Source organism: Urocampus carinirostris, chromosome 19 (assembly GCF_059441175.1).
Source record: "Urocampus carinirostris isolate Australia breed hairy pipefish chromosome 19, RoL_Ucar_1.0, whole genome shotgun sequence".
Lineage (NCBI taxonomy): Eukaryota > Metazoa > Chordata > Actinopteri > Syngnathiformes > Syngnathidae > Urocampus > Urocampus carinirostris.
The window spans coordinates 24,004,833-24,019,507 of record NC_142367.1 but is presented as its reverse complement, the minus strand read 5'-3'; the positions used below and the strand labels follow the sequence as shown (position 1 = coordinate 24,019,507).

General features: G+C 43.1%; 1 protein-coding gene across 1 annotated transcript in view; it reads left to right on the top strand.

The window, feature by feature from the left end:
- Window positions 1–14,675, top strand: part of LOC148347815 (serine/threonine-protein kinase tousled-like 2) — a 38,746-nt gene that overhangs the window by 17,323 nt on the left and 6,748 nt on the right. The window contains exons 8-12 of the mRNA XM_088324389.1: window positions 398–479; window positions 558–649; window positions 1,995–2,084; window positions 4,369–4,538; window positions 6,110–6,248. Coding sequence (XP_088180515.1) covers window positions 398–479; window positions 558–649; window positions 1,995–2,084; window positions 4,369–4,538; window positions 6,110–6,248 — 573 coding nt within the window. The remainder of the gene's footprint in view (window positions 1–397; window positions 480–557; window positions 650–1,994; window positions 2,085–4,368; window positions 4,539–6,109; window positions 6,249–14,675) is intronic.

Here is a 14,675-nt window from a genome sequence, read left to right as displayed (position 1 = left end):
CGGCTGCAAGTTAGTTGGAAAACTTAATGTTGATCCATAAATAAGGCGGACTGTATTATAAGGCGCATGGTCAGCTTTTGAAAAAAATAAAGGCTTTTAGGTGCGCCTTATAGTGCGGAAAATACGGTACCAATGTTGTAAGCCTAGGTATGACTCGGCCGAGGCTTGAACCTGCAACCTCCCAGTCTCGGGGCGGTCGCCCTACCCCCACCGAACATAGAAGATATAATGAAAAGAAAGGGCTCAGGAGAGGCCTTTTGGAACAGTCCTCTCCTGTTCTCCTTGCAAGCTCAGAATGCATTGTTTTTTTCTTCTTGTTTAAAGGACTTTAAAACTATAAACATAACAAGAGTTCCTTAATGGTTTGTACCCTAACCCCAAATTCGTTTGGCTGCAGATTCAAAGATCACCCCACACTCAACGACCGATATCTGCTGTTACATCTACTTGGGAGAGGAGGCTTCAGTGAAGTTTACAAGGTGGAGCGGGCCATCTTTTATGATATCACTGCATTCAAATCGTCATACCCGAGCTTTCTATTTATTTTCCCACGGCAGGCTTTCGATTTAACGGAGCAAAGATATGTCGCGGTTAAAATCCATCAGCTGAACAAGAGCTGGCGTGAGGAAAAGAAGCAGAACTATCACAAGTAAGTCAAAAGCGGCCATTTTGGAGGAATTTCATTTGTTGGTGTTTAATTTGAACGCAAAAAAGTACACATACGTGTTGCCTTTCGAGAAACTTTGCTGTCCAAGTACTATCATAAGTACTCCTGTTGGTTGGTTGGATCCCTTAACCACTTGGGTTGTAGGGGCACCATTTCCTGTGGTGTGTCTTGGGCAAGTACAACCTGGTGGCGCCCATTCCTTACACCCGGTCCCAAACTGGGGACATTTCGAGTGTTAGGCGAATGTGCTGACCACTGCACTACCAAAACAGAGCAATTAACCTTATATAGTAGGCGCTACAGGTCCTTCAAAACAAGGACAAACGGGCTCGGAGGACGCTTCTTCCCCAGGGCCATCACCCCCCTAAACGAGAGCACAAAACTGTGACAACATATCTTGTGACTTATTTTGTTTACTTTTTTTTCTCTTTTTGTTGTTGCTAAATTAAACTGTGAAACAATATAAACTATTGCACGAAACTGAAATTATATATGTGTTAATTCCATTGGGTTTTTGAAATTGCTGCTGCTAAATGTTTTTGCACTATTGTTACAATGCACTCTTCTTTTTCATTGCCTTCTTATTATAACATAGGACAGTTTTCTAAGCACTTTAATTTTTTAATGAGGTCATGAGATCGGACCTCCTGTGTGGAGTTTGCATGTTCTCCCCGTGCTTGCGTGGGTTTCCTCCGGGCACTCCAGTTTCCTCCCACATTCCTAAAAACATACATGTCAGGTTAATTGGCCGGTCCAAATTGTCCCGAGGTGTGAATGAGCGAGCGAATTGTCTGTCCCTGTGATTGGCTGGCAACCAGTTGAGGGTCTCCCCTGCCCACTGCCCGAAGATAGCTGGGATGGGCTCCAGCACCCCCGCGACCCTACTGAGGATAAGTGGTGCAGATAATGAATGAATGAATTATTTTTCTTTTCACTTTATTTATTTATCCACTTATTTTCTGATTCTGCAGCTCTTTCTGTTCCATTGATGAAACGGTCCATTTGGTTTGCGATGCGATGATGCAATTTTCAATTAAAAATAAGACGTAAGATAACATTTTATAAAACCGGACTTTGCATCCTCTGCCTTACCGAAGTGGTACGACAACGGAATTGTGTGCACTCTTATTTGCATTGATTTAAATCACATGACCCAACGAATCGCTGATATAGTGAGTTGCCAACGCTTTTAATAATGGATTTTAATTGAATTTATCGATTAGTTGTTGCAGCTCTTGATTACATTCTAATTCTACTCTAACTTTATGACTTGCATTCAATTACACCCACGATTCACAGTGCTCGCGTGCTTCTTTTTGTTTTTCAGGCACGCCTATCGAGAGTATCGAATCCACAAAGAACTCGATCACCCTCGCATCGTCAAACTGTTCGACTACTTCTCGCTCGACACGGACTCGTAAGTTGTCACAGGAACATGATTCCGATTTTTTATTTTGGAACTTTTATTCCGAAGATAGATAGATAGATGGATACTTTATCCATCCCCGAAGGGAAATTCACACTTCCAGCAGTATCCTTGTGTTGAAAAATAAAATCATAAAATAAAGATGTATACAAAAAATACTCAATATAATGTTTGCTATAGAGAGCAGGTGTAAAACAGGCGGCCCGCGGGCCAGATCAGGCCCGCTAAGGGATTGAATCCGGCCCGCGAGACAACACTCAGAGAAGCGCAAGAGAAAAACAAGCTGCAGGTTGAAATATGTCCGCTTGATGTTGCCAAAGCCAGGTGCCTTGAACAAAGACACTGTACTTGTATTTATTTTTCTTTCTCTCTCTCTCTCACTCTTTTCCACCTCTTTTCTCCCACTCTCTGTCTCTGTCACTTTCATTCTCTGTGTCTGTCTTTTTCTCTTCCTTTGTTGCTCTTTGTCTCTTTCTCTCTCTGGGTCTTTTTAACTTCTTTTGCTCTCACTTTCTTTTTTCCTTTTCTCTCTTTTCTCTTTCTCTCTTCCTACCCTTCGTGCTTTCTTTTCTCTCCTTCTGTCTTTCTATTTCTCTTTGGATTTATTTCTTCCTCTCCCTTTCTTTTCCCCCTGTCACGACTCTTTATCTTTTGTCTCTCAAGCTCTCTCCCTCTCCCTCTTTCTTTGTCCCGCCCCCTCTCCTTTTCCCTCCCTCTTTCTCTTATTTCTTTATCTCTTTTTCTTTCTCCTTAATCTACTAGTCCGGCCCCTGACAGAATGTTTGCTCGAGTTAAAATGAGTTTGACACCCCTGCTATAGTGTATTTAAATAGTGCTACAGAAACTCCTCACTAATAAAAATAGGGTAATATGCAAATGTAAGGGTTGGGTTTAATGTGGGCTTTTACTCCCCCGGGTGGAGTTCAAGAGCCTCATGGCATGAGGAAGAAATGATCATGCCACCTTGGTTTCCTCTTGTGTGACCAAATTGTTTAGTTGCTTACCCAGAATAGGATTTGATTCCACTATTGCTTATGACCGCATTAGACATACAGCAGTTTCCTATAATTAAGAAATTGATGAGGATTTAAAGCAACATTTTATATTATTAAGTACTTCCTAGTGGTACTAAAAAACGTAATTTGTTTAAAAAAACATTTGAATAAGATATAATACAATAACTTTCATATATGTATTTTTTAAAAACTCGAAGGTTGAGGAATTGGTAGGTATTTTAGATATCATGAGGCTCACCTCGAGGGAGTTGACATGATTGTTGGCCGTCTTGCTGCTACAGGTAACCAATATTCAAAAACCTTGCAAAAGGCTGAGATAAAAATGAAGAATATTGTGTTTTTTGGTTCCGTACTTTGTAATTATTGGTTAAATGTGTACTTGGAAATTTGTTTTATTATTTTGTTTTTAAACCTATTATTTGATATTGTTATTATTATTCATTAGTTATTATTTTGTTAAATTATCGGTAAAACATGACTCATTCTTGTGGTCTAAATCATATTTATTTTTTATTATTTTTGTGTTTTTAATTTGTTTTTGTTTTTTATTTATTTGCTTCTGCTTTTCTATTGTTTTATTTTTAAGTTATTTATTACTTTATTTATTTTTACACGCGTTTATTATTTTTCTGTGTATTATTTCTATAGATCGCAGGTTCGATTCCCGGCTCCTCCGTGTTATATGTTGAAGTGTCCTTGGGCAAGACACTGAATCCCTAATGCCCCCAATAAGCAGGTCGGCGCCTTGCATGGCTGCTATTGGTGTGTGAGTGTGTGTGTGTGTGTGTGTGTGTGTGTGTGTGTGTGTGTGAATGGGTCAGTGTGAAGCACATTGTAAAGTGCTTTGGGAGGTCTTCATTGACTTGAAAAGCGCTATAGAAATGCAGACCATTTACCATTTAGCATCTTGATTATCCTCAAAACGTTTGGAGGCTGACTCCCTATTGGTGTATGAGTGTGTGTGTGAATGGGTAAGTGTGAAGCACATTGTAAAGCGCTTTGGGAGGTCTTCATTGACTTGAAAAGCGCTATAGAAATGCAGACTATTTACCATTCATTCTTCCTTGTCCTTTTTATCTCTTGGTTTTGGTTACACTACACATTACAGCGACCTCTAGTGGTCAAATAATATACACTGACCCTTGAAATGAAATAAAACAAACTAAATAGAAACCTCAAATGAACACATTAATGCAAAATCATTAGATTAATTATTTGTGCCAGCTACAGTCGGTCTCTTTTTCATACATTGCTTGAAGGTTCTGCACTGTGTTGGAGTATTGCGAAGGCAACGACCTGGATTTCTACCTGAAACAAAACAAGCTGTTGACCGAGAAAGAAGGCCGTTCTGTCGTCATGCAAATCGTCAACGCGCTCAAGTATCTCAATCAGATCCGCCCGCCCATCATCCACTATGACCTCAAACCAGGTATTCGAACTCACCCCACGAATGCGTGAATTGGTGCTCCACGATTCACCAAAATCGAATCGATATTGCAATGTGACTCAGTGCGAATGTGTCATCGCAAGACACTGCGTTTATAGTTCCATGTTTGTGAGCGATGAAGTGTTTGGCCAACCAGAAATGTCAGAGTTGGGGTTTTAACGACACAGGCCAATCAGAGGCAAGTATGTGTTGGGTGGGCGTGACTGTGATAGGCTGGTGTATGCTGTCCATCAAACAGCCGGGCGGATAACTGTTCACCAAAACAAACACGACAGCGAGTCGCTTTAGCGGCGAGTTACAATTGAAACTGAATTGATCAATTAAATCGGAGGAAAGTCCGAAGCGGGTGCTACGTGGATTGTTATCACCTCCGGTAATCGACTAAAGCGGCGTCAGGAGAGAAAGCAATAGAAAGGCTGCAAGTCCGGTCTACTTTACAGCTGGGTTCTCTTAAGACCGCCTTTGTAGCATTTTCATTTGACTCGCAGGGTCTCCTGAAAATGCGCTGCCGTGCCGTTTAAACAGCTCTTACTTTCTTAACCTTTTCACGGTGTTGTTTTTTTTTCTGGCAGTGCCTTTGATATTCTATTCTTTGAAAACTGCCTCGGTCTCTTGGCAAAAATTATTTATCTATCTATCTACCTTGGTCATATCCCTCAAGAGGGGTGACCGACAGCACACTCTTCTCTTCAACAGCAGGGCCCGACAGCTTTTGCTGGTTTACCCCTGCCGCATCATACAGGTGCCCTGCCCATCCCTTAGAACACATCCAAACATCCCACTATTCCTTTACAACACCTCCACTCATTCCTATCACCAACAAAAGCTCTAGCTTCCACAATATTTCGACCTCTTTCCTGCAGTGCACTGGCAAATTAAGTAGGCCACATATCATTAATTTCACGACAGAGACTGCAGGCCAGTAAAAATTTGATCACGGGCTGTAACCGGCCCCCAGGCTGGACTTTGGACATGCCTGTACTAGGTACTTGCATCAAATGAGGAATCTAAATGTAAATAATGGTCAGCAGACACTAAACCTGACAAAGCTTTCCAGAAGAGGGCGCCGTTAGATAGATAGATGGATGGATGGATAGATACTTTATCCATCCCCGTAGTGAAATTCACACTTCCAGCAGTATCCTTGTGTTGAATAATAAAATAAAAAAATAGCCAATATAACGTTTTGCTATAGAGTATTTCAACAGTGCTGCTGAAAATACACAATGTAATAAAAATAGCGTAGTATGCAAATGTGGGGGTGGGGTTTCATGTGGGCCGTTACTCCCCCGGGTGGAGTTAAATAGCCTCATGGCATGAAGAAGAAATGATCTTCTCAGTCTGTCCATGGAGCCAAGATTAAAGCATTTCACTATAATTAAGTACTCACAGAAAATGCACTTTTCTTTTAAAATCCAAAATTGCATCGAAATTGCAATAAGCCGACCGGTTTGAAAAATCCCATTTGGGTTTTCCCAAAATCGTGCAGTCCTAGCGTCAATTTTCTTGTCTTTCTCTTGCATCAATCCCTTGCTCTTTTTCTCCCGTTTCAGGAAACATTCTGCTGGTGAACGGCTCCGCTTGCGGCGAGATCAAGATCACCGATTTCGGCCTGTCCAAGATCATGGACGAGGACAGCTATAGTCCCTCTGACGGCATGGAGCTGACCTCCCAGGGAGCGGGAACATACTGGTACTAGAAGGGCTCTCACAACTATAACATATTCGACTAATCGTGAATATTTTTCATTTCCGATTATAGTCTTTTTTTTTTTTATGCAAGGGAATCAAAGGGACATTGATCTGCTCTGCTGCTGTATTCACTTCAAGTGTGTGCGTTGAAATTGGAGTACTGTAAATTCCGGACTATAAGCCGCTACCTTTTCCCCAAACGTTCAACCCCGCGGCTTATTCAGTGATGCGGCCAATTTATGTCATTCTTCTAACGGCGGCCAGCGGCGCAGGCACATGACGCAGCTTTCATGCTAAATGCAATCGAGCAGTCCGATAAAGAAGGAAATAGAGCTACTGCACGTAAACTTTACTTTGAATAAGGGAGCGTGGGACGACGTCTATGTGACATAGTCTCGTCCCCATACTGGGGTAGACTACTTTGACGACGCCAGTTGTAAGTAGGAAGATGAGGAAGGTTTACCGTGATTACTGCAGATACGGTATTTTTTTTTTAACACAACCGTTTACGGTGTTGCGAGCGTGTTGCTAGTAGCGTTTTGCTACCCTTCACAGGCACAGTTTGAGATCAAAGTTATAATATTATTATTAAAGTTTTGAAAACTCTCTCGGTGTACCGTCTTTCTTTGTAAATATGAGTAACCACGTATAATATGTATTTGCAACTGTATATTTTTGTAATGTATTTATTTTAGAAACTTATTCTGATATTTTTTGCACAAGCAAATGAGAAAGAAGGGGCGGGGCAAACGCGGGCTGACGGGAAGTGGAGTAAAGGTGAGACGTGTTTGTGGACGCGGCCGACAATAGTGGATATATATTTTTCCCAACCTTACCTTTGGAAATATACACTTTTTTCCTTGGATTACTTTCAACGGGCACCCGGACTCTGCAGGTCTGCATAAAACCTTAAGTACCGGTATCATTTTCCGTTCAGTTTGCCGGCTGTGATGTTTGGACTGTGTCGAGTATCGGTTAATTTTGTGTTTGAGTTGCATTTTTGCTATGTGGGCGCATGCGGTTAATATACAGGTGTGGCTTGTGTATGTACAAAATCGGTTTTCCTCCCGAAATGTGGTGGGTGCGGCTTATAATCAGGTGCACTCTATAGTCTGGAATTTACGGTAGTTTTTCTCATTTGTGGGCCTCATTTTTCGCACGTTATGACTAAAAAGTCGAGACAAAGACCTTTTGAAATGTTACCTCACCTGTGCCAGGTTTTAACCTAACAGGCTAATTCCGCATCGTTGCAGTTGTTTTAATAAAAGGAACAGAATGTTAAGTTAATCGTGATTTCTTAACCATGACATTGCTCTTCTTTATTAAGGTGTACAGTATTTGTAATATTAAGCTGATGTTATCGTAGCATATAATACAGAGGGGAAAATAATCTACAACATATTCGTCAATGGTGATTAGTTCTGTGACAATTAATCGACTCCAGAAATTCCTAGACATCCCCAGGTACTCTCTATTACTGCCATACTTACCCCTTTTTATCCTCCAAAAACGTGCAATTAGAACCATACACAGGGTAGGATATCAGGATCATACTCATATTTTATTCCTGCAGCCAAAATTATTAAAATTGGATGATTTAGTACAATTTTTCTCTTCACAACTGCTATTTAAGGTCAACAAAAACCTAATGCCAGAAAACATCCAAAAATGATTCACTCGGAAAGAGGGAAGTTATAATTTAAGGGGCTGTTGTAAATTCATAATCCCAAAGGTGAGAACCACCAGGAAAAGTATGTGTGTGTCTGTGTGCGGAGTCAAACTTTGGAACAATTTAAAACACAAGATCAAACAAAGTCCAACTATTCATGTGTTCAAATTTAAATACAAAAAAAAACATTACTGGCGGAATGCAGAGATGAAGTAAATGGGGTATGAGTGTAACGGGTGTAATAATAACTTTTATTTTATTGAAATTCCTGCTAAAATATGTGTATAGTTTTTGGTAAATGTCCTGCAATGCTGAGTCCAACAGTGCCATCTGCTGGTATGGGGTGGGGTTTGGTTTTGGCTTCTAACATGTGACCAGGAGGCGGGGTTTTGTCAGTTTAACCAGAGTACTACAAAGGTAAGACATATCTTTTGGTGCTCCACAAAATAAGTTAATTTTAAACATTATAACCCCAGCTGACAAATCTCTCACCATGCATAGTAATGTGATTGATATTGTCAAGCTGTTTTGATTTATTTTCGTTTTGTTTCTGTTTTACTAAATATTAATTCCCCTTGTAGAGATCAAAGAGATCAAACCCAGCAGAAAAAGCTAATGTTGTGACTCATCCATTTGCAGGTAAATTGTACCCATTTTTATACTCATTATTGTTTTTATTCCTATTTTTTCATATACATTAAAAAAGGATGATGTTGGTTAAAATTCAGAGTAAAGAAAAACATGTTGAATTCATTGTAAACGTTAAAAATCCACTATACGATCTCTTGTTAAAAGTATCTTGTTAAAATGCAAAGATTTATAAATGTATTGTGATATTCTAAAATGTATTTTCTGTAAAGTGAAAAGACAGCTCTTTGATATGCTTTGTTGTCAGTTTAACCAGAGTACTACAAAGAGATCAAAGAGATCAAACCCAGCAGAAAAAGCTAATGTTGTGACTCATCCATTTGCAGAACTGTAATAATAAAAACCTCATCATCCAGTCCAGCGTGAATGTGGATCTTTGGTGGGACACGTACAACGCGGTTACATTGGTGCCGTGACCCGTGACTTCTATCAAACTCGCCGAACCGAGGACTGTCCTACCTGCCACATGAGCTCACAGTATTTGAAATTTTAGTTACATGAGCGATATTGTTTAGCTCATTACAGTGCAGTGTCACAGTGATACGAAGGCTGCTGATTTATTTTGTGATTTTGACTTATTTACATTTTTTTCTGTTAATCTTTGAAACATGTTTAATCAGAGCAATGTGTTAGCTCCACAATTTGACACACCTATTCACTTTGGCAGGGGCAGGGGCATGGTTACCCCCATCCCCTCTGATAATAGTTCTACCCCAGGTGGTGCGACACATAGAGTAGAGGCAAGTTCCAGTGTGAGCACCCATAATGCAGCTGACCAACATGCTAGCCTACCTTCACCTCAGGTCAGACCCACATCTACGCCAAATTCCGCGAGTGAAATTTCTGAGGGTTTAGCTGATCACATGACAAATATTATTCAGGAGATAGGACATAAATTGGCTGATAGCATATTCTCAAATATACAGTCACATAATATAGTAGCTCCTAACGCTGCTGCCACACAAGATGAAGCAAACAGATTGAGTCAGGTGGTAACGCAGAGAAAGGTTAAGGAACCGCCGTCATTTATTGGGGATGGCTCAGACTCAATAACAATACATGAGTGGGAAGATCTAATGAGGACATTTATAAAAAGGAGTGATGTGAAACTTGAAGAGCAAGCAGAGGAAATCCTTATACATTTGAGAGGAAAAGCTAAAGATGTAGTTAGGTTTAGCATTAGAAACAGTAATATAGACGTCTATACCCGCCCTGACATGATTTATAGTCTTCTCAGGAAATACTTTAGCTGTACCAAGTACTCTGCTGTCCCTTTAGCTGACTTTTATTCAACTTTGCCCAAAGACCAGGAAGACCCCTATGACTACTGGCTGAGACTAAACAGAGCAGCTGACCTTGCCTCTGAGTGCTTGAGAGAGCAGGGCAAAACATTTGACAACCCTGAAATAGAGGTTACTCGCATATTTATTAGGAACTGCCCATGCAAGGAACTGGCACTCACTTACAGATCAAAAACCATCGAAAAGTGGTCAGCATGTGAGGTACTAGAGGTGCTGAATGAATACCACGCTGAGAAGAGCTACAAAGCAGATTCCCTACAACAACCTGCGAATAGAGCGGAAATTGCCGTACACAAAGCTGAGGTGAACCATGGTCCAACCCTCGTGCACGAGCCACCTCAGACTTCGAGCCCACAGTATGTCTCTCTAACGGACGTTATTAGTATGTTGGAGAAAGTTCTGATACGTGTTACCTCGAACCAGTTTCAAGAGAGAGGGGGAGCTCCAACCAGGCGACCTGGAGCCAGAATAAATGGTTTCACTGCCAAGCCATGTATCATTTGCAAAGAAGTCGAACACAGTGCTCTCTCTCATTGCCGAGACAAAAACCTTTGCTTTCACTGCCATGCCCCAGGGCATTCTCGACGTGATTGTCCAGTGACGAAAGTTGTCCCGCTGCCTCAGGGAAACTAACTGATCTGCGCTTAGGGGAGAACAGTGCAGATCAACTGAGTATACCTCCCACCACTAATGTGAAGCCTGACATGCAAGACAATAAATCAATTTATGAGTTGTATAGCAACAAGATACCTCCATCGAAGAAGCTGATCTTTCAGGGGTTTCAGAGAATAGCGGAGACTGACGAACTGTTTTACACACCTGTACTTGTGCAAGAAGGCCCCACTTTCAGAGCGCTGTTGGACAGCGGGTCGATGGCTTGTACAGTAAGTGAGGACACAGCTAAGTACCTCCTGCAGCAATTCCCTGATATGATGAGTTACACGGCCGATGATTATGTCATTGTAGGCTGCGGTGGACACCAAGTTTCTCCCAGAGATATGTACGACATTCACGTCACAGTTTACGGGTGCCAAATGATAATACCAGTAATGGTGGTGCCAGGCCAGACAGAACAGATGATCCTTGGTAGCAATGCCATCAAATATATTTTGACTCAATTGAAAAGTACTGATGGCTATTGGAGATTAGTTTCCACTCCTGACAACGGTCTGTCCGATAACCACAGTCAATTCCTGTCAATGCTTTCCAACACAGAGAGATGGAGAGGTGATTGCATTCCAGACAAGGTAGGGACAGTAAAGATCAAGAGTTGCGTGACGCTGAATCCACGGACCGAGTACGTTATTTGGGGCAAGTTACCTGAGTTGGCCGGGGCATCAGCGGGCAGCACAGTGGTCGTTGAGCCAACCCAATCTAAGGCTGCGCCCAGACAAGTCCTTGTCGGACGAGTTGTTACTCCACTCTGGGGAGATGGATGGGTGCCTGTTAAAGTCTTTAATCCCACGGACAGAGTTGTGGTGCTGAGAAGAAACAGGAAAATTGCAGATGTGTCTCCTTGTATCGCAGCGGAAGACCTGCCCAATGCAGAGGAGGTCAAGTGCAACGTGCAGAGTGTACAGAGCAAAGAGGTCCGACCCAGGTCAGAAGAGGACATGATGCGTGCATTGGAAGCTCTGGGACTGCAAGACATTGACCTGAAGTCATGTGAGGTTTCGCTGCAGTGTAAAGACAAGCTCCTTCATATCATCGAACAATTCGAGTCAATCTTTTCTCGCCATAAGATGGACTGTGGAGAGGCCAAAGAGTTTGTACATCGTATCCACCTTGTTGATGATAAGCCGTTCCGTCTACCCTACAGACGTATACCACCAAGTCAGTATGAAAAACTGAGGACGACTCTGAACGAGATGGAAGAGAAAGGAATTATTCAGAAGTCGACTAGCGACTATGCATCTGCGCTTGTTCTCATATGGAAGCGGAATGGAGAACTAAGGGTATGTACTGATTTCAGAAGGCTTAATGCAAGAACCATAAAGGATGCCTACCCACTACCGCATCAAGCTGATGCTTTGGCCGCACTTGGGGGAAATGCCTTTTTCTCCACAATGGATCTGACGTCAGGCTACTACAATGTCCCCTTGCACCCTGACGACAAAAAGTACACGGCATTCTCCTCACCATTCGGCCTTCACGAGTACAACCGGCTCCCTCAGGGACTTTGCAACAGCCCAGCAACATTTATGAGGATGATGATGTCAATATTTGGTGATCAGAATTTCATGAGCCTATTATGTTACCTCGACGATCTGATGGTGTTTGCCCCCACAGAGGAAGTTGCACTCCAACGCCTGCAGATGGTGTTTACTCGCCTTAAGGAACACAACCTCAAGCTCGCACCCAAAAAGTGTTTTTTCCTCAGACGGACTGTGAAATTTCTTGGGCATGTCATCAGTGAGGATGGAATTCGGACTGACCCCGAGAAAGTGAGAGCGATAAATGACGTACAAGTCACTGATCTAATGGAGTCGGATGGCAAGACGCCATGCCCTAGTAAAATCAGATCTTTTCTAGGCATGGTGATGTATTTCCAAAGCTTCATTGAAGCATGTTCTGCGAAGGCAAAACCTCTGTTCAGGCTCACATCTGAATCTGGTGACAAGCATAAGCGCAAGAGAGCCCGCAAGAAAGGTCAAGTGAAGCTGACGCCTGCAGATTGGTCCGATGCATGCCAGAACGCCTTTGAAACACTGAAGCACGACCTCGTGACAGGTGTCACTCTGGCCCACCCAGATTTTGATGCGCCGTTTATTCTGGCTGTCGACGCATCCTTTGATGGGATTGGAGCAGTCCTGTCACAGCTGCCACCTGGTGGAAAAGTAGCCAGACCAGTCGCCTTTGCAAGTAAGACGCTCTCTCGCTCCCAGCTCAACTACCCTGCACACAGGCTCGAATTTCTTGCCTTGAAATGGGCGGTATGTGATAAATTCAGCCATTGGTTGAAAGGAAGACACTTTACCACGTGGACCGACAATAACCCACTTACATACATTTTGACCAAACCAAGACTTGATGCGTGTGAACAGCGGTGGGTAGCGAAGCTAGCTGCATACAATTTTGACCTGAAGTACATTCCCGGACCAAAGAACATCGTAGCCGACGCTCTGAGCCGTGAGCCATTTGTACGGTCATGTGTGGGTCATCGCCTTGTTACCGAGCCCTATACTTCGCTCTTGGACCAAGTCAACAGGGTGAACAACAGTACTGTGCAAGAGGTGTTCAGAGTATCCAACAATTGTCACGCTGTTGTAGACGAGAGTGCTGGGACATCAGACGAGTCAGTAAAAAGGGCAATTCCATCAGGCTCCAATGGTTCTGTGACATCAGAAGAGGTTGCTGCTGTCTTCAGTGCTCAGTCCACTGGTGGCGTGGGTCAAGTGATGGGAACAGACGCCAACTTCAATCTTCTGCAGAAGGGAGATCAGTCAACGGCACTCCCACAGAGTCAGCTTGTTGGTTTACAAGAACAGGACAACACAATAAGCAGGACCATGTACTTTGTGCATAGACACAAGAGACCTACCAGGCGTGAGAGAGCTGTCGAGTCGCCTAGTGTGATGAAACTACTGAAGCATTGGAGCAGACTCACCATACAGAATGGCATGCTCTACAAAATAAGGAAAGATCCTCACATGGCCAAGAAAATCTTCCAGTTTGTGGTGCCTGATTCATTGAAACAGAAAGTCCTTCAAGGTTTACATGACTCAGCAGGTCACCAAGGCCAGAACCGTACTTTGTCTCTGGTGCGGCAACGATTCTTCTGGAATGGCATGGAACGTGATGTTGTGAATTATGTCAAATCCTGTCAGCGCTGTGTAGTAGGGAAAACACCGGAACCACACAACCGTGCACCACTCAAGAACATAGTCACCTCTGAGCCTATGGAGTTGGTCTGTATAGACTTTTGGACTGCTGAGCAAGAGAACAAGTCTGTAGATGTCCTGGTCGTAACTGATCATTTCTCCAAGATGGCGCACGCCTTCCCTTGCAGAAATCAAACCGCCAAACAAGTTGCTCGCCGTCTGTGGCAGGATTTCTTCCTTGTCTATGGTTTCCCACGGCGTATCCACTCTGATCAGGGAGCTAATTTTGAGAGCAAACTGATCAAAGAGCTTCTAGAGATGGCAGGGGTGCAGAAATCCCATACCACTCCGTACCACCCCATGGGAAATGGCATCGCAGAACGATTCAACCGAACATTGGGAGATATGATCAGAACCCTTCCCCCTCAGCCCAAAGCAAAGTGGCCACAAATGCTGCAGCAGCTCACATTCTGCTATAACTGCACAGAGCATGAGACAACAGGGTTTGCACCGTTTTACCTAGTGTTTGGTAGGATCCCTCGTCTCCCTGTCGATGTCATGTTTCAACATGCTAATACCAATGATGCTGTTGTCAGCTACTCTGACTTTGTACGCCATCTGAAGAAAGATCTACATGAAGCTGCTCAGATTGTACAGAGGAATACTCTCAGAGAACAGACTCGTCATGCCAAGCTGTACAACCGTAGGGCCAAAGGATCACCTCTCGTCGTGGGAGACCGGGTGTTGATCGCCAACAGAGGTGTCCCGGGGAAACGCAAAGTTGCAGACAAGTGGGAGTCAACCCCGTATGAAGTCATATCAGTCAAGCCTGATCTCAATGTCTACAGAGTCAAGGATTGTCTGACGGGCAAAGAGAAGGTAGTTCACAGGAATTTGCTGCTCTCTGTTAGCTTCTTGCCCTGTGAGGATGATCTGGCCAGCGAATCTGAACACTCAGAGTCTGACGCTGCTATGCATGGAAGTGATGT